We start from the raw sequence: 22,840 nt of genomic DNA, 5'->3' as shown, positions 1-22,840 counted from the left end.
AAAAAGATGGCGGCGCCCATGGGGACCCACGAGGAGCACCGGGGGAGGTAGGTAAGTATCGGGGGGCTATTGGGGGCCATCGGGGACCCTATTTCTCTGTCCTCCGATGTGCGATCACATCGGAGGACAGAGAAATTAAACGGCACATCGCGTTTTTTTTTTTTTTTGTTGCGACCGCCGGTAAACGGTTAATTACCGGCGATCGCAACTCGGGGGTCGGTAAAAAACCCCCGAATCATGTTCTCTGGGGTCTCGGCTACCCTCGGCAACCGAGACCCCAGAGAAAATCCGACTCTGGGGGGCGCTATTCACTTTTTCCACAGCGCCGTTAATTAACGGCGCTGTGGTTTAAGTGCCCTTAGCGGCCGCCGTTAAAAGGCGTATCGGCGGTCGTTAAGGGGTTAAAAAGAAACACAGTGGGCAGGAAATGTCTATAAATCCCATCCACTTTGCTGAAACTGTAAGGCTGCCGTGACACTAGCAGTATTGGGTCAGTATTTTACATCAGTATTTGTAAGCCAAAACCAGGAGTGGGTGATAAATACAGAAGTGGTGCATATGTTTCTGTTATACTTTTCCTCTAATTGTTCCAGTCCTGGTTTTGGCTTACAAATACTGAAGTAAAACACTGACCAAATACTGCTAGTGTGATGGCAGCCTAAGACTGTGGAGACCTGTGTGTCGTAAACAGTGCCTTCCCCCGCCCACCAATCCCGAAAAGACAACGCAAACAGGCCAAGGTGGGTTGAACAGGTCGGTCACAGTTTATTAATTTAATAAGCAGGAAGGGGCAATTACATTTCGCAACGGGCTCATAGCCGTGGGCCCAGTCTGCGACCACCGGGCGGGCAGCCAATGAGCGGCTACGAACCTTTGCCCCTCCCTCCACTTTCGCTGTGACTTAATAATAACAGTATTATTATCATCAGTTTTAAATATTAAAACGTTTTCCCTTTTACCTAACCGCACAACAACATCAGTGAATATGTAAGGGAGGAAGGGTGGGACAAATGCTTCCAGGGGGTCAGCCAGGGAGTAAGAGGAAGGCACTGACCCCAGCACCTGGATTTAACCTTTGTGGGTGTGGCCGGACGCCCCTTCCTCTTTCTTCCCGTTGGTCAGCTAGGCTTCCCAATTATGGCATCACCTGGGGGAGTACTAGGAGGGGGGAATTGGCACTGCACGGTGTTTCCTACTAGCTTTTTCATAGGGGCTCTGAGGCCCATTCCCTCTGCGGTACCGTGCCTGCCAGACTGCGGAGACCTGTGTGTCATAAACAGTGACTTCCCCCCACCAACCAATCCCGAAAAGACAATGCAAACAGGCCAAGATGGGTTGAACAGGTCGGTCACAGTGTATTAATTTGATTAGCAGGGAGGGCTGTGGTACACAACTGGGGGAGTGGGGCGTAATGGTGGCATGGCGTTGGCGCTGAAGCAGGGGGGCGAGCTATGTGGGATGTGACGGAGGGGACTGGGGAAGGTGTAAAGCTGTAATCGATTTGAGACTGTGTGTTTGGGGGTGTTGGCTGTGCACTGTTTATTATTGTGGTGTTCTTGTTGCGTGCGACCATGCACGTGCTTGTTTTATACTGTATTGGTTGCAGAGCGTGCTGTTCGGTCGGATTGGACCAGTCGGTGTGCTCTGCGACCGCGTTAACGGCTGTACGGCCGGACCCCATGGCTCCCCGTGCAGGCATTGCAATTCATGGGCGTCTGGTGGCCTGTGCTGGGGTGGGGGCTGGGAGAGGGGGTCCTGAGGTCTATGGGGGTTGAAGGGGGTTGTAGAATGCGGCCGGCACGGTGCCGCGCCGGGTGAGATAGGCGGGGACTCACCGGCGCGCGGTGCAACCAGGGTGGGTGCTCGGACCTGGAGGAATGGGCCGCAGCTGGTGTGCCAGGGTAAGGGGCCTGGTATGGTACAGGGGTGGAGGTGGGCGGGTGTCCATTGGCTCGTGCTGCGCAGAAGCGTGGGCCTGCATGCTGGAAGTGGGCGGGGCTTTCCAGGCTCGTACTGCACTGTGGACGACAGAGCGGGCCTGCATTATTGGAGTGGGTGGGTCTTCCCCCGCACGCGCTGAGCCCCGGTCTGCAAGCCAGGGACTGGAAGTGACCAGGGCCTGCACGCTTGTGGAGGAAGGAGCCTGGTGCGGACGGGCCCAATGACCAGACACCTTGCGGCGGGCAGCGCCATCCGGCGAGGACGTCGCAACGCCCGCTGCGCCCCCGGAGCTGTGCATGGGGCAGCGGAAGGAGCACGGCGACTTGGAAGCGCCAGCTCCCCGCCGACACATAGGCGCTCGGGAGGGCGGGAGGCGCGCCCCGAGTGTCTACCCGGAGGCAACGCTGCAGCGCCGGCAATAGGGGTGCCGGTGGCTGAGGACAGAAGCCCCGGTGGAGCGGGGGAAAATGAATAGCCCGCTGAACCGGCAGTGGACAGAGGTGAGTCCGCAGGCGGGGGAGGGGGAACTGGCAGTCCAGGAGAGGGGGCAGTGGGAGATCTGGAGACGCTGCCTGTGTGACCCTGGGAAAGGATAGGAGAGGACAGAGCTCTAGGGGAGAGAATAGGAGAGGTGGGAGCCCTGGGGGACGATGGGGAGGCCTGAGAGGAGGCTAGGGGGTCGCAAGAGGGCAAAGGAAGGTGAGCGCCCATGCCCGATATAAGGGATTGTAACCACTGCTCACCTTTCTGTGCTGCTCTCTACTGTAGGGCCTCGATCATGGCTTCAAACATGGTTGCCAGGAGGTCCAGGACAAATACTTCCAGTGGGTCAGCCGGGGAGAAAGAGGAAGGCACTGACCCCGGCACCTGGATTTAATCTTTGTGGGTGTGGCCGGACGCCCCTTCCTCTTTCTTACCGTTGGTCAGCTTGGCTTCCCAATTATGGCATCACCTGGGCAGGTAGTGGGAGGGGGGAATTGGCACTGCACGGTGTTTCCTACTAGCTTTTCCATAGGGGCTCTGCAGTCCGAGGCCCATTCCCTATGCGGTACCGTGCCTGCCAGACACTGTGCTTTTGACGCAGCAAAAATACGCAGCATCAAAAATGCCTCAAAAGCTCATCATGGGAATGGAGCCTTACTAATCGAACAAAGATCTGCAGTGCGTGTTTCAAATCCACAACATGTCGCATATGCGTTTTTAGTGTGTATCTGTGGCAAAAACGCATCTAATCTGCACATGACTATATCTAAAAAGTTTTGTCAAAGCCAAATACCAGGAAGTATCAAAAACAAAACTTGAAATACCAACAGGAGACAAAAAATGTAGAGTCAAAAACACAATAGAAGGCAAGTAACATAATTTACTTTATAGAGGCAGAAAATCTACAACATCAAAAACTCACCAAATATTCATCATGGGAACGTAGCTTTATAGCACCTCTGACCACTTCCTGTCATGCACCACTGAGTGTCACAGCTGGCCCAAAAAGGTAAAAGACTGCAATTTTTTTGCACGAATGAGGCCCAGGGACAATTCTCCCCTCCATTGCCCCATTGCCTTACCTATCTGCCCTATTTATGGTGGTGACATTGGGAAGACCATCAGTGGCCTCTAATTCACTGCAACACAAACATAACTTCTATTGATAATGTAAGGTACATGAATGCAGCACCTATGCCTTCAGTAATTAGTCATCTTTCATTTCATATGTACGATTGATTGGCATAACCCACCATTTATTTACTAAGAGTCTTTATCTCTATATTTATTAATCCTTTTATTTCTATGCATAGGTCAGCCAATAAATAATTGCGCAATTTCTTATTCCTAAGGATACTTCTGCCCCGTCTGGTAAGACAACAGATGCTTCACAATCAGGACAAAATGTGTCTGTAAATACTAAAGACATGTCGGAATTTTTTCACAAATTAACTACTCTGAACATAACTGAAGAGTCACCTGCGTTACTGGGTAAATCATCATTTTACCATATTTATGACATATACACGCTATGACGTGGTGGGGATCAGACTGACGTGGCCCCCAAGGCCACTAGAACCAGTGACCATGTTTCTTCTGCTGTGTGTGGCCTCAATTGGGAGGATTTTCTACAGTATGGATCGTGCAATTTCATCCAAATCTCCACGTGGCCACACACAGGAGGAGGACTAGCAGATAGGGGTTCCGAGTTCAGCAATTGTGGGGATCTCAGTAGTCTTACACACACCGATATGTTTGCTAAAAGTTTGTCAAATGTTAATAGATGGAAAACCATTTTCATACAACTCAAGACATAGTTCTTCACATAAGTGATTCCTTGTATTTCTCTACTATTCAGAGTCTGTGCCTACAAGCATACAAAATACAACTACAAGTGTTCGGCCGCAAGCTTTACCACAAGTTCCCCCAACAAGTGCTATGGTATGACAACGGTATCATTTTCATCATATACATACCCTTCGGTTTATGTATGTGTCAACATTCATAAATAATTATGTGTATATCTATTGTCTTCCAGGTATCCAACTCCAGACCTCAGCTTACAAATTACGCAAGTCATTACGGTATCTATGTCACTTAATGTTATGGTAGTTTGCAGGTACGACAGTCTGATCTCTGATAGTAACATACAATTACATTGCGTGATCGGGAGAGAAGAGAATGAAGAAAGATATGAAATAGTAAAGTTGTGTTCTAATCTTGTCAGTTTGCTTCTACTCCATTCTGACTCACTCACAGTCAACCATATGGTCCATATTCCCATATACAGTGTTTTGAAAAAATATACATGCCCCATGAACTTTTCCAGATTTTTTTAAGGTTATACCAACAAACTAAAATGCATTTTATTTGGATTTTGTGTTATATACAAACAAAGTAGCAAGTATTTGTAAGTGTAAAGGAAATGATACATGGCTTCTAATTATTTTAAAAACAAAAATCTGAAAATTGTGATGTGCATTTGTATTCAGCACCCTATAGTCTAATATCCGTAAATAACCTTTTGTCTCCAGAAGTCACATAATTATTAAATTGAGTCCACCTGTGTGTAATTTATTCTCAGTACAAGTACAGCTATTTTGTGAAGGCCTCAGATATTTGTTTGAAAACATTAGGGATCAGACTGCATCATCAAAACAAAGGAACACACCAGACAGGTCAGGGATAAAGTTGTGGAGAAGAGTAAAGCAGGGTTAGGTTACAAAAATTATTCCAAGCTCTGAATATCTCATTTAAGACTGCTCAATCCATCATCCAAAAATGGGGTGGGCGCAACTCAGATGGGAGTCTCCTGATTACTCTTTTCTATTAAAGTGGATTAAACCCATAGTTCCTTTCGTTTGCTTACCTACATTGATATTTTATATATTCACCAATGCACCTTTACATTGGTCACAGGCCGTATTGGTAAACGTTTTATTTATATATACATTCTCTACTATGAACAGTTAAATACAGTTATTGACATTACACCATACTACTGTACATACAGTTGAAACCAGAAGTAATTGAAACTGCAGTAATTGCAGTGAAAGATGGTCCTACAAAGTACTGACTCAAGGGGTTGAATACAAATGCATTTCGCAAATTGCAGATTTATATTTTTTAAAATATTTAGAAAACCATGTGTCCTTTCCTTTACACTTGACATTTACTTGTTACTTTACTTTATGCTGATATATCACATAATATCCCAATAAACAGTTAAGTTTGTAGGTGAAGCACTGTATGCTGTCATAATTATTCAGGTACTGTATTAAGTAAAACAAAATAATATAAACAAGCACCTAACCAAATCTTGAAAACAAAACTCAGGGTATGATCACACATTTTGTTTTTTGCTGCCTTTTTCCTGCAAACAAAATGCAGTTCTCTTCTGTACTAGTACGGTGAATTAAATTCCCGAAATCACATGCACATACATTCGTGTTTATTTTTTCATTGCAGATTTGAAGCAGTTAGAAATCTCCAACATGTCATTTTTTTGAGTTTTTCACCTATTTAATTAATTTGAGAAAAAAAAACACATAAAAATCACACAAAACACAGCAAAATGGGCTTATTTTACTCAGCATTTTTCCTGCCAATACTCCAGTATTGTTTTGCTACAAATACTGAATGCGTACACATAACCTTACCCAGTTTGTCACAAAAAAACTTTGTTCATTTTTGCAGTGTGTTTGCACTGGGTGAAAAAAGCTGAAAGACGTGACATGCTGCAGTTTTCAAAAATTCTGCAGTTCTCAAGTTCATTCTGGAAAAAAACAAGTGTGTCCTTCTTCTCTGCAGTAAAAAAAACAGCAAAAAAATGATGCGTGTGAACATAGCCTTAGACTAGGTTTACATTTGCATGTCTGCAGAGGCATGATGTTTGTGTCAGACGGACACGTTAAAAACTGCCTGCAAACTGGTGCCTGACAGTATATGTTTCACATATGTAATACATTAATCTCCAACTGTATACCCTTTTTAAGGAAAAAATAATATTTTATTTCAACTAATTTTTACTAATTTAGATAGCCCTCCCCTCCTTGGTTCTGGGGGGAGGGGCGGGGAAAGTGTGTGCAGAGATGTGCCAAATTCATTACATACGTACAGCTATACATTTCAATATGTCTGTCAATGAGAATAATGGAGTAAAAAACTTATACGTCTTTTACATATATTTGGTTCTTTTTAAAACAAAAAATATGTGGACAATTACATTTTTCTCTACGTCCAAAAAAACACAATGCATTTTAAACCTGACAAAAAATAGTGAAAATGCTTTTTTTTTATATACTTTTTTTGCCCATTTAGTCTACAGGCATGCATTCAAAGATACGAGCAAATAAATTACTTATCCCATTGGCTTTCTATTAAACAGTAGTTGAAAATCTAACTTTTAAACCACGAGCGATGGAAACTTACCCCTATTGGCTTCTCATCAGGGCTGCTCCACTGAGGTGGATACTGGTATACAGGCAATGTGCTATGTAATTGTGAACTTAGCCTATGAGAACCATTGTCCATTTGCCCTACTAGGGTGGATTTTGTTATTTTTAATTAGTAAACATACAGCTCTGGCAAAAATTAAGAGACCACTGCAAAATGTCTGATTTTTCTCTTCATAATTATATTTTTGAGTAAAATGTAAATTTTTCTTTTAGTCTATAAACTTTGACAACATGTCTCCGAAGTTCCAAGCAATAAATGGTCAAAATAAAAAAAAATAACCAGTGCTTGCAGACCTCAAATAATGCAAAGAAAACTAGGTTCATAATCATTAAGAAACAACAATACTAATGTTTTAACTCAGGAAGAGTTCAGAACAATATTTTGTGGAATAACCATGATTTTTAATCGCAGCTTTCATGCGTCTTGCCATGCTTTCCACCAGTCTTTCACACTGCTTCTGTTGCTTCTGGCGCAAAAATGTAAGCAGTTCTTCTTTGTTTGATGGCTTGTGACTATCCATCATTATAATAATAATAATTATAATCTTTATTTTTATATAGCGCCAACATATTCCGCAGCGCTTTACAGTTTGTACACATTATCATCGCTGTCCCCGATGGGGCTCACAATTTAAATTCCCTATCCGTATGTCTTTGGAATGTGAGAGGAAACCGGAGAACCCGGAGGAAACCCACACAAACACGGAGAACATACGAACTCCTTGCAGATGTTGTCCTTGGTGGGATTTTAATCCAGGACTCCAGCACTGCAAGGCTGCAGTGTTAACCACTGAACCACCATGCTGCCCGTGATTACACTCCAGATGTTTTCAATGGGGTTCAGGTCTGGAGATTGGGCTGCCCATGACAGGGTTTTGATCTGGTGGTCTCTTAATTTTTGCCAGAGCTGTATATAAGCTTTACATATTTCAAACTGTAAACTTTTCTGGAGGACCTCTTATGCTATTGACTATGGCTCTGTTCACAACACATCTGAGATTTTCTCATGATTGCTAGAATATAGGAAAGTCAAGCCCTGTGTAAGGAGAGGTAGCCGAGCATGCTACTCCGCATCACTGCGGCTGACCTCTGAAGAAGGAATGGAGGGGCTTCTTAACAATCCTGGAGATTTCATCAGTATAATGACTAATAGAAAAGCACCATTAATACTATGAGTTTCCTTTAAATATTCTTGACATACATATATACATATGATTAAATGATTTCTTATAGTCCCGTGTTTGTCATTTAGGGCCTGTGCATGTAATGAGCTCTCCTAGAACTCCAAGTCAGCGTCCAATAGTTCATCCAGAAACACTGCATTACCTGCCAGGAACTATGGTATGTCAACAAAATCCTTGTCATTGTAAACCTGTAACAGCCCTATATAGTGAAGAAAGGTCTGAGAGTCTCACAGTGTACGTCCTCGCTCAGGAATCAAGTAATCAGGCACTTAGTGTGGAACAGATACTGTAGCTTTACTCAGCATTTGTCAGTTTTCCCGTAGGAAGCCCCAGAACTTTAACATTACATCAACAGTTTCACCTCAAACTTCAAAGAGCGGACGTGACACTCATAATTTTGAGGTCTCTTCTCTCCCTCCTGCTTGTCTGGGCCTCACTACTTTTCTTCCTTCCCATCTCTGTTACCTTGGGCCTATTTGCCCCTGATTACATGAGTTCAGGTCCACACCTTCATAATAACACCTGATACAACCAAAGCTACTTAGCTCCTGAACAATCAACTTATAAGTGTTTACCCATAAACAAAGTACATTTTAATTAATAGATCTTGGAATAAAACTAAGTTCCGCAATTGAATGTGTTAAAAAAAATGTTACTGTGCTGAGATAATCTTATTAATGTGCCCCTGATATGTACTGTGACCGAGCAGGAACATGGTCTGATCATACCACATCTCCTGGCCAAGGGAGGAAGCAAAAGAGAGTATACAAACAGGACAGCAAGGGATCGCAGCTGATTCTTTTTGTTAGGCAAAACATTTCCCTGCCTGTTCTTAATCAATATTTTACTTCATAGAAAGAATCACTGTGATCCTGTGCTGTAATGTCTGAATACTCTTTTGCTTTTCCTCCTGCCCAGGAGATGTGGTATGATCAGACCATGTTCCTGTACACTCCCTGACAAAAGTTATGTCGCTTATCCATGTTATGTAAATAAAAGCTTATAACCTGACTTTAAATTCATCCATTGGTTGTATAAATTAAGCTGAAATCCTCCGAAATGTGGTTTAGGTTAAGAAAATAAATTGGCATCAATGCAGAAATATTGATCAGTTAATGGACACAGAATGGTCAGATTTTGGCAAGGCAAAAGTTTTGTCGCCTAGTCATATAATGCAGCCAATCCTAGAACAGTTTGTAGGATTCTGTCTCGAAATGGCCTCCATGGTCGAATCAGTGCCCAGAAGCCAGCACTAAACAAAAGGCAAATAAAAAACCGTGTGGCATTTGCAAAGTCACACAGCCTGCTAAATAGATGGATGCTGGAAAAGTGGCAGAAGGTGGATTTCTCTGATGAATCTTGTCATGATCCAGGACGGGGTTTTGTCTTTGTCCCATCCTGGTCAGACAGGTGTTAATTGTTTCGGCCTCTCTCTGGCAGAGGGTGGCTATTTATTTGTCAATTGATCTAGGTCTGCTGTCAGTTATACTCCTGCCCCCTGCTGAGTTGGTTGATCTCTTGCATGCCTGTGCCTTGTGTCTGATATCCTGTTGCTTGTTTTTGTTTTGACCCGGTCTGTCTCTTTATTGTGAGTTTGTCAACTGTCTTGGTACTGTGTATTTGCCCGTTCTGGTTTTCTGACCCCTTGGCTATGTCCTGACTACCCTCTGCCTGCTTCTCTTGTACTGCGCTGCTCTCTGTGTATGACCCCTTGGCTACATCCTGACTACCCTCTGCCTGCTTCTCTTGTACTGCGCTGCTCTCTCTGTGTATGACCCCTTGGCTACATACTGACTATCCGTTCTGTCTAATCCCTTGGTAACTTTATCCCGTAGTTACCCTTCTAGGAGTTTTCCTTCTGCTCCTAGCTCTCGGAGCTTAGGCCACGCCCCCAGCAGTCAGGTGCTTCAAGTCCTATCTGACCTGAAGCAGTCTCTCTCTGCTCCTTCTTCCTCTGAGAGACCTGTGGCCGGCTCCGCCCCTTGGCAGTCACGTGCTTCACGTCCTGTTGGTCTGAAGTACGCATCTTTATCGCCTTTGCCCCGCTCCACAGGTATCTCTAAGTACAGTCTGCCTTACTCAGGACACACGCACTGGCTCAGTGAGCAAGTGCAGTGCGATATTCCTGATAAATTTTCAGTAGAATTACACCACAGCCGCCACAAATACTGCAGGAGACCTACTGGAGCCCGTATGGATCCAAAATACACCCAGAAAACAGTTAAATTTGGTGGTGGAAAGATCATGGTCTGGGGTTACATTCAGTATGGGGGTGTGCGAAACATTTGCAAGGTGGAAGGCAATATCAATAGCCTAAAATATCAAGAAGTATTAGCTACCTCTTATATTCCAAATCATAAAAGGGTTCAAATTCTGCAGCAGGATGGTGCTCCATCTCGTACATCCATCTCTACAACAAAGTTGCTCCAGGCAAAAAAGATCAAGGTGCTCAAGGACTGTCCAGCCCAGTCACCAGACATGAACATCATTGAGCATGTTTGGGGTAGGATAAAAGAGGAAGCTTGGAAGACAAAACCAAAGAATCTAGATGAACTCTGGGAGGCATGTAAGACTGCATTCTTTGCTATAACTGATGACTTCATTAATAAATTGTATGAATCATTGTTGAACCGCATGGATGCAGTCCTTCAAGCTCATGGAAGTCACACAAAATATTAAATACGACTAATAGCACCACAACTTAATTTACCAATGTTATGCGACATATGTATTTTAAGTTAATTATTTGTTTGAAAAACACATTACTTTCTGTGGGCGACAAAACTTTTGTCTGGCCAAAATCTGACCATTCTGTGTCCATTAACTGATCAATATTTCTGCCAATTTATTTTCTTAACCTAAACCACATTTCAGAGGGTTTCAGATTTCAAAAGAATAATTTATACAACCAATGGATGAATTTAATGTCAGGCTATAAGCTTTTATTTACACAACATGGATAAGTGACATAACTTCTGTCAGGGAGTGTACAGTCAGACACAGCCAGTACACAGCAGGGGCACATTTCTAAGATTAGCTCTGCAACAGGAACATTATTTTAACACATGCAATTGTGGAACCTATTAATATTCAAAGATCTATTGATTAAATGTTGATTAAAGGGAATCTGTCACCCTTTTGAGATTTTTTGAGTTAATAATAAAGGCATACAGCTAACATTAGTCATACCTGTATGCCTCCTGGATGATGGCTTGTTCCGTTAAAAATTATCTTTTATAGCTTCAATCTTCCAAGCTATGGGGTGTACACTGCCCAGAAGATAAGACTGGCTCCAGTCTTCATTATACAAGATTTCTCCCCCCGTTCTCTTCAGTTTCCCTTTGACGTCATGTGCGTGTGCAGAAATCCCGTGCCTGCGTATTCTGCCTGTCGTCGCTCCTCTGCGCTGTGGGGAATTCACTTTTAGTGTGCACCACAGATTACTGGGACAGTAACTCTCCGCCGCCTGGGCACATCAAAATTGAAAACAGTGACCACAGAAGAGTGGAAAGGTACAGAGGAGAGATGGCAGGGAGAGTGAGCAGGCTCGGGATTTCCGGACGCCGGCATGACGTCAAAGTGAAGCTGAAGTGAGGGGAGCAGAAATCAGAAGGCAGTCTTATCTTCCGGGCAGCCTACACCCCATAGCCTGGAAGATCAAAGCTATAAAAGATGTTTTCTACTGAACAAGGCATCATCCAGGAGTCATACAGGTATGACTAGTTTCAGCTGTATGCCAATATTATTAGCTCAAAAGGGTGACAGATTCCCTTTAAAATTAACTTTGTTCCAGGGAAAACCCCTTAAAACGCATAATTAATTTAGAAGCCAGGCTCTGACACTGTCTGGAAAGTAATTTGAGTGCCCTCTATGCCTACTCCTGCAGTCTCTCCATTATGACTGTCACTTTCCCCTTCTCTAAGTAAAAGCACGGGACTCTAGCCTAAGCTACATGGCCATCGGCAACCAGCTGTTGACATCAAACATACGCCTTATATAAGCTCCCGCATATCTACCCATTGCAAAGTCAGAGCGCGGCATCCCCAAGTCCCTGTTCTCAATCATGAGTCACAGGGCTCTAGATTACATGACTTCTGCCCTGTCCTGGCAACACCCCTTCTTCCACTGACCTGGTGCCCGGGAGGATGTGTGTGTATATACTGCATTTATCAGCATTAACGCTTACATATTCTTTTTGTCATCCAGGGACCTAACTATAGATTTCTTCCTCCTACACCTCAATTTTTCCAAGGTAAATTTCAATATATGTTCAAAAATGCTTTAACTCATTAAGAATGAATAATTTTTGCTTCTATATTTCTTTTAGCACATTTAGACTTTTTTTGACTGACATATTTGTGTCGCTTGGAATCAAAGTAGAGAGGTTAAATGACTCTTAAATTTCAGGTGATGCCAGGGTTTTTTGTCTGTGCAATCAACACATGACCGTGTATGGCCAATATGGCTACTTCTTACCCCATAACATCCACCACCCACTAACCCGTGAACACAAAACATCATACTTTAAATAAAAACGAGACACAATAATTCTTTTTGGATAATTTTGGCCACAGCGGCCAGTTTATTAACAAAACAATAACAAACATTTACTTTAAGCATTAATATGCATGTATGCAAAATTTGAGGGGAGGGTTCTTGGAGCCCACCGGGAAAAAATTCTGGCTTAAAATATTTTGGCAAAACCAAACAGGAACTTAAACACCTCAATTTACCCTCGGCCATACCACCAGCTCGAGGGCACCATAAATCCCTTTCCGGGAAAAAATTAACCACCACCAGCTCCCAGGGTGAAAACCCCGTCCAGAGCCCGTAACCAAAATGCCAGATCAACAAACACCATTTTATCTGTCGGGAATTTTACTTAAAAATTTCTTCCCCGCTGAATCAGCATCAACTCCAAGAACCCCACCCCCTGCCAAACACAGCCCTGAACACCTCAGGCTCCTGAGTGCCCCAACGCCACCACTGCTCTCTCAATTCCTTCTTGTATTGAAAGGGCCCACAAGTCAATGCCAATCTCATTCAAGTGAACCCCGTCTTCCCTCCAGAAATTACCAACACCCGATTCCAACTCAAAATGCCTAACACTTATACCACCGTTCCTGGATACAAACTTTGCCACTGCCCTGTTCAATTTCACCCTAGCCCTATTGATCCCCTTAAATGATCGTGCGAACCGCCACTTCTGTCGAGGAACAATATCCGACCAGACCGTTAACACCCCCGGGAATGACGTCCACAACCGGAGAAAGTAAAAAAGAATGTCCCTTATCAATTCTCTAACCAGTTTGGAGCCTAAATCATTCCCCCCCAAATGAACCACCAAAATAATGACTCCAGCCTTCTCCTGATACCTACTTAGAAAGGGGGCCATCTTTTGAAGCCTCACCGGCGTCTCCCCTTTGACCGGCACCCACTGCCGGCTTCCCTCTTGCTTTCTTAAAACATTTGGAGGCCCCATGTGAACTTCCATTGCAGTGGGAGCACACGTGCTTAAACTTGAAAGTATTACCATATTTGCACTGGCACTCGTTGAACTGCCAGCACGTTCCTGACTTCTCCTTTGCTCCCTGTGACCCCTGATCACTACTCCCATGGCCTGCCTGCTGGTTGCCGCTGCCTCCGCTCCCGTGAAAGGACTGCCTGTACCTGACTGGCGCCATCACTTTTAATTATTAAGGCAATATTGCCTTGCGCTGGCGTGTACTCCGGAGGACAGAGAATGAACTTCAATCCAATATTGCGGCCAGCATGCAGCCAGCGGGTAAGGAAAGGGTGAATCAAACACCCGAAAACCCCGCCCATATGACCCAAAACCGGTCCCGCCAAATTCAGGTGACAGGTTCCCTTTAACCTCCTTCTTTAAATGTGCCCCTAACGGCACTTCAAAGCATACATATACCTCACCCTTAGCCCTATCATCCAACTTCACTGCATCCCCTTTTTCCTTTTCCGTTTGCACGGATACGGACACTCAAGACGACGACGGCGACTGCCCACTCCCCACTGATCTAAACGGATCAGGTACCAATTGTGACCCAAACCCCGACCTCGGGAGCCATGCCCCCACAGGTGATTCCGCCGCCCCGCTCGCCACCCCACTGTCCAATCTACTCAAAAGTTGTGACACGCTAAGTAAAACATCACGCAACCCAGGCTCAACCAACCCACTTGAACCCCCTAACTCCATCGCCATCCCGCTGAACGCTTGCGTACCTCTAACCTCTGCGGACGCAACCCCCCTAGGCAACATACTAGACATAGATTCACACTCACAGAGCTGCGCAGGTGCTGTGTCCCTGCCAGCCGTACGTCCTGAATCCAGACGGTCCCCGTCACCATCTCGCTTGTTGTCAAAAACCTAGTCTTCAGTGCGGCTGCGCTGCTCCCGGCCCGCGCCCCTGACCTCCTCGTCACCAGGGGGGACCGGAGCGTCTGCTACGCTTCGCACCACCAACCTCATCCTGGATCTGAACCGTGCCTGCTCCCCCGATCGTGCATTCCTGTCAGGCTCCCGACCTCTGGGCCTGCCAGGCAGTGTGTCCCCACTGCCTGCCGCACCTCTCATCCTTTGCTGGTTGTCAGGGCCTTGCTGCCGACTCGTCCCAAGCAGCACCGCGCCCGCCGACATTCTTTGGCGCGCGCTTCTGGTAGCAGGCCCCGAGCCTGGGGCCTCGCTAATGGGACCCACCGCACTGCCGCCGTCCTGGGCATTGCCCAACGTTCCCGGCCTGCTCCTGCCCGGTAGCGGTGTAGCCATGCCGCCCCGGGCGTCCGCTCCTCTCCCTGCAGTGCCCCGGGCCCGAGATGCCGTCTGTCGCGATGCTGCCGGCCTGCCTTCCGGTGCGGCCCTCTCCACCGCTGCGCTCTGCTGACCGACGCCTGCAGGCTGACGAGGAGGATTCCTGGCGGAGGGGGCACAGCGGGGGGACGCCGCACCGCTGCACCCAGCCTCCGCAGGGTCCCCGGAGGGGCTCCTAAGCCTGCGCGTGCTCACCTCCGGCAACAGTCTCTGGGGAGGCCTCGACCGCCTGCTGCCCCTGCTGCTCGTGTCCTGCGCTCCTGCATTTCCCAGCAGCAAAGCAAGCTACTCCTCCAGTCATCCTCCTCTTCTGGACCTTGCGACGTCCCTCAGGCGCCCCACAAGAGCATCCACCGACTCCATGAGGTAAAGCTGCAAGCTGGGGGGGCTGTTCTCTTCACTCTGGCTTCCAGATAGCAACTGACACATTTCCCGCACTTTTCCCCTCATACCCATGCCCCCCCACTAAAGTCCCTCCCTACGCTCCCCCTTCCACCCAATCATATTCTCCTGGCCCAAGTTTTAAAAGATGCCTATGACCAAGCACAGTGATGGGGGGCCTACATTGAGCTGTGCTTATTCCTGCCCCCTCCTTTATTTAAAGGGAACCTATCACCCCGTTTTTTTCGGTATGAGATAAAAATACTGTTAAATAGGGCCTGAGCTGTGCATTACAATAGTGTAGTTTGTGGACCCCGATTCCCCACCTATGCTGCCGAAATACGTTACCAAAGTAGTCGTTTTCGCCTGTCAATCAGGCTGGTCAGGTCGGATGGGCGTGGTTTCTTCCCCCAGATATTGCGTAGTTTTCCGTTGGTGGCGTAGTGGTGTGCGCATGTCCAAGGTCCCGAATCCTGCACAGGGGTGTGAAAATAGCAGCGATGTCCGTTATTCCATTGGTGATCGGTGGGCACGGCCATCTTGCTTTGGCCGCGCGTGCGCAGAAGCGACGCTCTGCTGGCCGCGGCTTCAGGAAAATGGCCGCGGGATGCCGCGCGTGCGCAGATGGATATCGCGGCGGCCATTTTCCTGAAGCCGCGGCCAGCAGAGCGCCGCTTCTGCGCACGCGCGGCCAAAGCAAGATGGCCGTGCCCACCGATCACCAATGGAATAACGGACATCGCTGCTATTTTCACTCCCCTGGCAGTATTTTTATCTCATACCGAAAAAAACGGGGTGATAGGTTCCCTTTAACAGCACAACAATTAGATGGGAAAAACCTCATCACAACATACAAATACATCAACGGGAGCAAAGGGATTATTAAAAGGGTTGTTTCATAAAGACACTATGTTCTTTAGTCCTATTTGGACAACATAGAGACCTGAGGTGTGATCCAGTAGCTAATGGATGGAATCACCCCTTTAAGGCCATGTTCACACGTTCAGTATTTGGTCAGTATTTTACCACAGAATCTATAAGCCAAAACCAGGAGTGGGTGATAAATACAGAAGTGGTGACGTGTCTCTATTAGGCTGCCGTCACACTAGCAGTATTTGGTCAGTATTTTACATCAGTATTTGTAAGCCAAAACCAGGAATGGAACAATTAGAGGAAAAGTATAATAGAAACATATGCACCACTTCTGCATTTATCACCCACTCCTGGTTTTGGCTACAAATACTGATGTAAAATACTGACCAAATACTGCTAGTGTGACGGCAGCCTTATCCTTTTCCTCCGACTGTTCCTCTCCTGACTTTGGCTACAAATACTGAGGTAAAATACTGACCAAATACTAAATCTTTGACTGTGGTCTGAATATGAGAATACTTGATGAAATTTCACATAAATCATGTGTTTTTTTCAGGTGATCCTCAATTTTGGTATCAACCGTTTCATAGATATCCAACACCTCCACCAGTAAGTTACCTGAGCAAGAAATAATAATAGATTGCCTTTAAGATGGCAGAGCTCTCAAATAACGGTACTGCTAAGCAATGTGTTAACCCTAATTCAAGTCATTTTAATAATTTGACTATGTTCAATTCTATATTCATTATGCAACACTGAAAGGGAAAGTTTCATCAGAAAAAGACATTCTTTAAAGTGTGTTTTGGGGATTTTTCAGTGCTGGAGTGGTTCTACTAAACTAACTTCCCTGCCCCCAGTCTTATACTCACGCTCCGGTATCTTCAATTTTTTTCGGAGCCACTCCTTATCTGCAGTGCCATCTTGTGACCACAGCTTCTGACTGTCTGGAAGTCTCTCAATGTAAGTCAATGATTATTGGGCTTCCACTAATCTGACGCTATAATCTATTTTGTAGATGGGCGGTAAGTTGTCAGACAACTTCTTTAAAGTTAGAGAAAATAAACCTTTACCAATGTCTTGAAGAAAAGCAACAGAACCTCTAGTTTTCCTCAGACATCACCACTTCTGATCTGGTGGTGAATCTGGCATTGTAAAACAGACATTTTTTTAGTTAAAGGGGCAGTTCCTTCTCCATGTTTTGTCAGGGTTGGCATTCTGCAAAATGAAAGATGCTTTCATGTTAGACATCACTGGAAATCCTAAAGGTTAGGACCTCTTGTTAAAAGGAATCTGTCAGCAAGCTTTTGCTATGTTACTGAGTACAGCATAATGTAGGGACTGAGAACCTGATTCTGGCAATGTATCACTTACTAGGCTTTGTGTTGCTATTTCAATAAAATCAGTGTTTCATCAGCAGGAGATTATCACTACCGGACCAGCTGCCTCATGCCTCCTAGTCAACTGTTTTGGCATTTTGAGCACTGCTAGATCTGCAGCAGAGAAATCAGTGATTGTATCAAAATGATAGCAAGCAGCCCAGTAAGTGACACATCTCAGCCACTACATCATGCTGCTCTTGGATTACTTAGCAAAAACCAGGTGACAGATTCCCTTTAAAGTGAACCTGTCACGTGAAAAAATGCTATTAACCTGCAGATATGGGGTTAATCTCCAGAATATTAGTGTTCTGAACCTGACCGGCACCACAGAGTCCTGCTGCCTAGAGGAAAGTGCCTCCGACACTGACTGAGAGCAGGATCAGCATTAGAGCTGGCTGTCAGTCAGAGGCAGGGGCGCGGTTATAGCCATCCCTCTCTCTACACACAGACTGGTGTCTAAGCCTGTGCTGGCGCCACCTCTATGACTACTATGAACACTGCCATGGGGAATAAAGCTAATTTCCTCCTGGCAGCGGAGCTACAGGGGGTGGTTCAGAATGCTATTAATCTGCAGATTAACCAGATATCTGCAGGTTAATAGTGTTTTTCACATGGCAGGTTCCCTTTAAGACATTGATGACCTATCTAATATTCCAGTAATGTCCGTTGTGGGAAAAGCCATTTAATTTCTTTTGTTGTGTGACTGGAGTGTGATGGTACTTTGCCAGTCAGCTGCAACCCTTCATGATTGCTGTGTTGCAGCCAATTCATGTAAATGTGCCCCAATATTGTAAAACACTGCAATGCAGAGAAATAACAGTGTGGCCAAAGGTGTCATCCAAAAGGTGCCTAAGGCCGGGGTCACACTTGCGAGTGCAACGCGAGAAACTCACACATCAATACCTGGCACTGCCGCTGGCACTCGGGACTGGAGCGTGCGGCTGCAAGTATTTCTATGCAGCCACACGCTCTGCTTCCGAGTGCCAGCGGCAGTGCCGGGTATTGATGTGTGAGTTTCTCGTATTGTACTCACAAGTGTGACCCCGGCCTAAGCGGCATTCTCAAAACCTTTTCTTTTTTCGCAGGTCAAAAACTGACTGTGTTTTTTCTCATGTGTCATCCATGTTTCCTTTATGGTTTTTCTCCTTTGCTTTCTCATAAAATGAGAAGAAGGTTCTCTGACTGAATGGATGAAAAACAGAGGGAAAATGGATGTCTCCTAGACTAGAATGGCCGAGACTAATCTACAAAAACAGATGAGAACCAGACACGCACTGAGTTAAGCAGAATGGAGGCACAGATGTTTCAGCAAACATTAGAAATCAGCGCGCAACCCCTTACCAATATATGACACACTGCATTTTCATTTCCTTTGGGGGTATAACTGTGGAGCGGAGGGGCACAGAAGAAGAAAAAAAAAAACGATTCTAGGAGCAGTGGGATTTGGAGGAGGTTCTCAGTTTACAATAAACACTCTACTGAAAGATCCTCCATCCTAAAAGTGAAAAGTGACTCGGAATTTCTCATGTCCATTTGTCTTCCACTGCCTCCTCCACTCAGTTTGGCCTTACATTCCTCCTGTTTCCAAGATGGCTGTCGCACGGGAAGCACATTCAGAAGTCTAAACCATGGCCCCACTGCATTTCCAATCCTACAGAATTTTTCATTGGGTTTTGTTCACAGCTATTCTTGTTTGCTTCTTTCCTCACAATATACAATGATAGGATTGGTGAAATGAATTTTAGGGCTCTTTCAGACGTCCGTGATCATCGGTCCGATCACTGATCGCAACACACAGACTGGCCGCGCGTCTACCGACACGACCTTGACAGCTTCATATATCTGTACGAGGCTGTCACATTCGGTTACGGAGACGCGCGGTCAGTCCCCACATTGTGATCCGAGATCGGACCGATGATCACGGGCTTCTGAAAGAGCCTTCATGTTCCCACGTATCGTACACACTGGTGTTCTTTAGTTGCTTCTTTTTTGTGTGTTTTTGAACTGTTGTTTTATTTGTCTGTGGACTTATATTTGTAGGTTGTAAAAGGGAGTGTAAAAATACAATCGTGTTATCATGTGCAAAATTCTGTACTAAAAAAATGCATTTAAAAAAAATGCTATGTGAAATCTGCAGCAAAAACACGTAAAGAAGAGAAAGAGGCATAAAAAAGGCATAAAAAACCACAATAAGAAGAGCAGATTGCTATTGCGTGTTGTGTGGCAGACCTGCAGAAACAAATGCAAAAGAAAAAAACAGCGAGCACATGGCTTTATACAATGGTTCAGCTTGCTATAAATACTGAACTCCAATATAAAAAATAAGGGTATGTTTCCACATTCCGGATTGGCAGCGCTTTGGACGCAACGGACACCCGCCCCGTCCAAAGCGCTGCCGTCTTTTGTACGCGCGGTGATTCCGCATGTGTTCATTGAACCATGCGGAATCACCTTGTCCTATACATTGGACGGTGATATTTATCTTGCAGAGACTGTGCGTCTCCGCAAGATAAATTGACACGCTGTGGTACAGAATGACGTGCCGCATGTGCGCATACGCAGGGAAGCCGGAGGCGTCACTGCACGCACAGTGGAGATGGGATTTCATAAAATCCCCTCCACTATGCTGTAACATCTGGCCGCTGCGGGTTGGATGCTGCGGCTGTATGCAGCATCCAATCCGCAGCGAATATTGAACATGGAAACATACCCTAAGGGTCCTAAATACATCTCACATCCACCTGCTTACTAAATTAGTCCAGTAGGTGGCGCAGTAGGGAACAATCCCCCACTGTGTTTCAGAGACCCAGTAATGCAGAGCCCTAACTGATGGGGACTTTTATTCATTACACTCTTAGATAACAGAACTCTTTGAGCAATGTAAACTGTATTTCGTATATGCATTGCCTGCATAAGTGAAAATGACTGTGGGCTCAGTAGCGCTAGTTGACTGCAGCGCAGCTAGGCTGACAGCAATGTGAAACATGCTAGAGAATATTATGGGATGCTTCTATAATACAGATTTACAGCACAGTAATGGGCCACCTTGGCAAACTACCATGACAAAGGCTATAAGCATAATCTTATGTGGTTTCATACTGACTCAGGGACTCGTAACTGGAGGATAATTTATCCTAGGAACTGCAGAACAGTTCCATTCAAACTGAAGCTATAAAAATGAAATATTCCTGGGAGTTTTGCTGTGTAGAATGTACAGAATGTGCAATGTCATTAAGTACATAGCCACATTCCTAGTCCTGCTAAAGGGGTTCTCATCCAGGCTTAGGACAAAAGTCTGCAATCACTCTATATGACTGCAGAATCCTGACAGTGTGCGGTGTGAATTCCTAGTATACAAGTCAGCAGTCACATAGCCACATATACAGTCATGGCCGAAAGTGGTGTCACTAGAGATAAGTGAATATGTTCGGGTCCCTGCTTATTCGGCAAGCTATAGCGCTCACCAAATAAACTACAGCGGGAACCCAGATACATGGATCGCTCCTACTGATCAGCTGTTCCGAGCCACAGCTGCATGTGTCGTGGCTGTGTGACAGTCACATCACATGCATAAGTCATGTCACACAGCCACGACACATGCAGCTGCGGCTCCAGACAACTGATTATCGGGAGCTCTCCAGGTATCCAGGTTACCGACGCAGCTATTCGGTAAGCGCTATAGCTTGCCGACTAAGCAGGGACGTGAAAATATTGGCTCATCTCTATTGACAATACTTTCGGCCCTGACTGTATATGTGGCGCCTTTCCAAAAATGTGAGTAAACAGCTTTTGTTCAAGCGTGTGATGCTCGTTCAAACTCGCCTGTGGCAAGTAACTGGCATGGCCAATATGAAAATCACACATGAGAGCAGATAAAATGGGGCGACTTTGGCTCAATCCTTGCACTGTGTGTCTGTGTGTGCCACACTAAGCATGGAGAACAGAAAAAGGAAAATAAAACTGTCTGAGGACTAAGTAGAGGTGAATCAAAAGAAGCCAGATGATACTTGTCACTTTGTGAACACAAGTATGCATATTGCACACATGTAGTCATATGACTGCTGACTAGCATGGAGATTACTGGTTAATTCTAATGGCATATGCACTGCTCTCGATCACAAATCAGCAGTCTACAGCAGATAGCATCACTGCTGACTTTTCTATGAAGCTTAGACAACCCCTTTAACTTTGCATTGGTGGGATTCTAAAATGTTTGATCCACCACCAATCAAAAAGTAATGGCATATCTCAGGGATATGCTTTCACATTATAAGATGAGAATAACCCTTTAAGTATAATACTCATATTTAATTATAAGCATAATTTTAGAAACGTTTTTTATTTCTCTTTTCAGTTCTCGAATATTCAGCAACCTTCAAAATCTAATTGTAAGTATATTTCACTAACTATACTCACACCTAAAATAATGCCCAGAGGCAGACCTTAGAATAATCAAGAACAAATCTCTATGTATATAGAGACAGTATATTATACAGAGGTATCAAACCAGTAGAGTGACACGTAATCAGTGGAGGAGTGTTAACATCTAGGAAGTCTGGTTGTGTATGGTCCATGGACTAAGGTTTTATGACATAGGCCTTCTTAGGCCTCTTTCACATTTCCGTCAGTACGGGGCCGTCGCAAACCGTCAGCCCGACATACCGACGGACGTTGTGCAAATTGTGCACAACGTGGGCAGAGGAAGCAGTTTTCAGATCCATCCGCTGCCCATTATGAATTCCGGGGAGGAGGGGGCGGAGTTCCGGCCGCGCATGCGCGGTCAGAAATGGCAGATTCGACGGACAAAAAAACGTTCCCTTGAACGTTTTTTCGTCACGATGGGCCGCAAAATCACGACGTTTCCGTTGCATGACGGATGCGACGTGTGCCCATTCATCGCAATCCGTCATCAATAAAAGTGTATGGCAAAAAAAGGATCCTGAGGGCACATTTGCAGGATCCGGGTTTTTTTTGCCAAAACGACGGATTGCGACGGATGGCAAAAAATGGAAATGTGAAAGAGGCAAACTGTCATCAGGGTTTTCTACCCCAAAGTAATGCCATCTATGTACATTCTCCTTTCATTGATCTGCCACTCCTACCTGAGATCTAATGCAAGTGCCGTCATTCCCTAGGGCGGTGCGAGCACAGTATGATCCTCATGAAGAGGTCAGTGAATGTCTGGTGTTTGTAGATCACTCCAGACGCTGACCGTCTTCTTCACTCTTGCTTCCTATATCCATACCGGTTGTCCTAGTGAAGAAGATAGTCAGTGGCTGATGAGATCGGCAAAGCATGTAGATCATGCCAGACACTGAC

At 45.4% G+C, this 22,840-nt stretch overlaps 1 protein-coding gene across 3 annotated transcripts in view; it reads left to right on the top strand.

Annotated features, from left to right (window-relative positions):
• LOC143817098 (receptor-interacting serine/threonine-protein kinase 3-like) overlaps positions 1–22,840 on the top strand; it is a 121,656-nt gene that overhangs the window by 87,252 nt on the left and 11,564 nt on the right. For all 3 annotated transcript variants that reach the window (XM_077298218.1, XM_077298235.1, XM_077298225.1), the window contains 7 exons: positions 3,777–3,915; positions 4,283–4,365; positions 4,463–4,508; positions 8,134–8,222; positions 12,272–12,317; positions 16,699–16,751; positions 21,876–21,909. In XM_077298218.1, the coding sequence (XP_077154333.1) occupies positions 3,777–3,915; positions 4,283–4,365; positions 4,463–4,508; positions 8,134–8,222; positions 12,272–12,317; positions 16,699–16,751; positions 21,876–21,909 (490 nt within the window). The remainder of the gene's footprint in view (positions 1–3,776; positions 3,916–4,282; positions 4,366–4,462; positions 4,509–8,133; positions 8,223–12,271; positions 12,318–16,698; positions 16,752–21,875; positions 21,910–22,840) is intronic.

The sequence above is a fragment of the Ranitomeya variabilis genome, chromosome 1, assembly GCF_051348905.1.
Source record: "Ranitomeya variabilis isolate aRanVar5 chromosome 1, aRanVar5.hap1, whole genome shotgun sequence".
NCBI lineage: Eukaryota > Metazoa > Chordata > Amphibia > Anura > Dendrobatidae > Ranitomeya > Ranitomeya variabilis.
The sequence above is the reverse complement of the archived record's forward strand: the minus strand, read 5'-3'. Positions and strand labels throughout refer to the sequence as shown.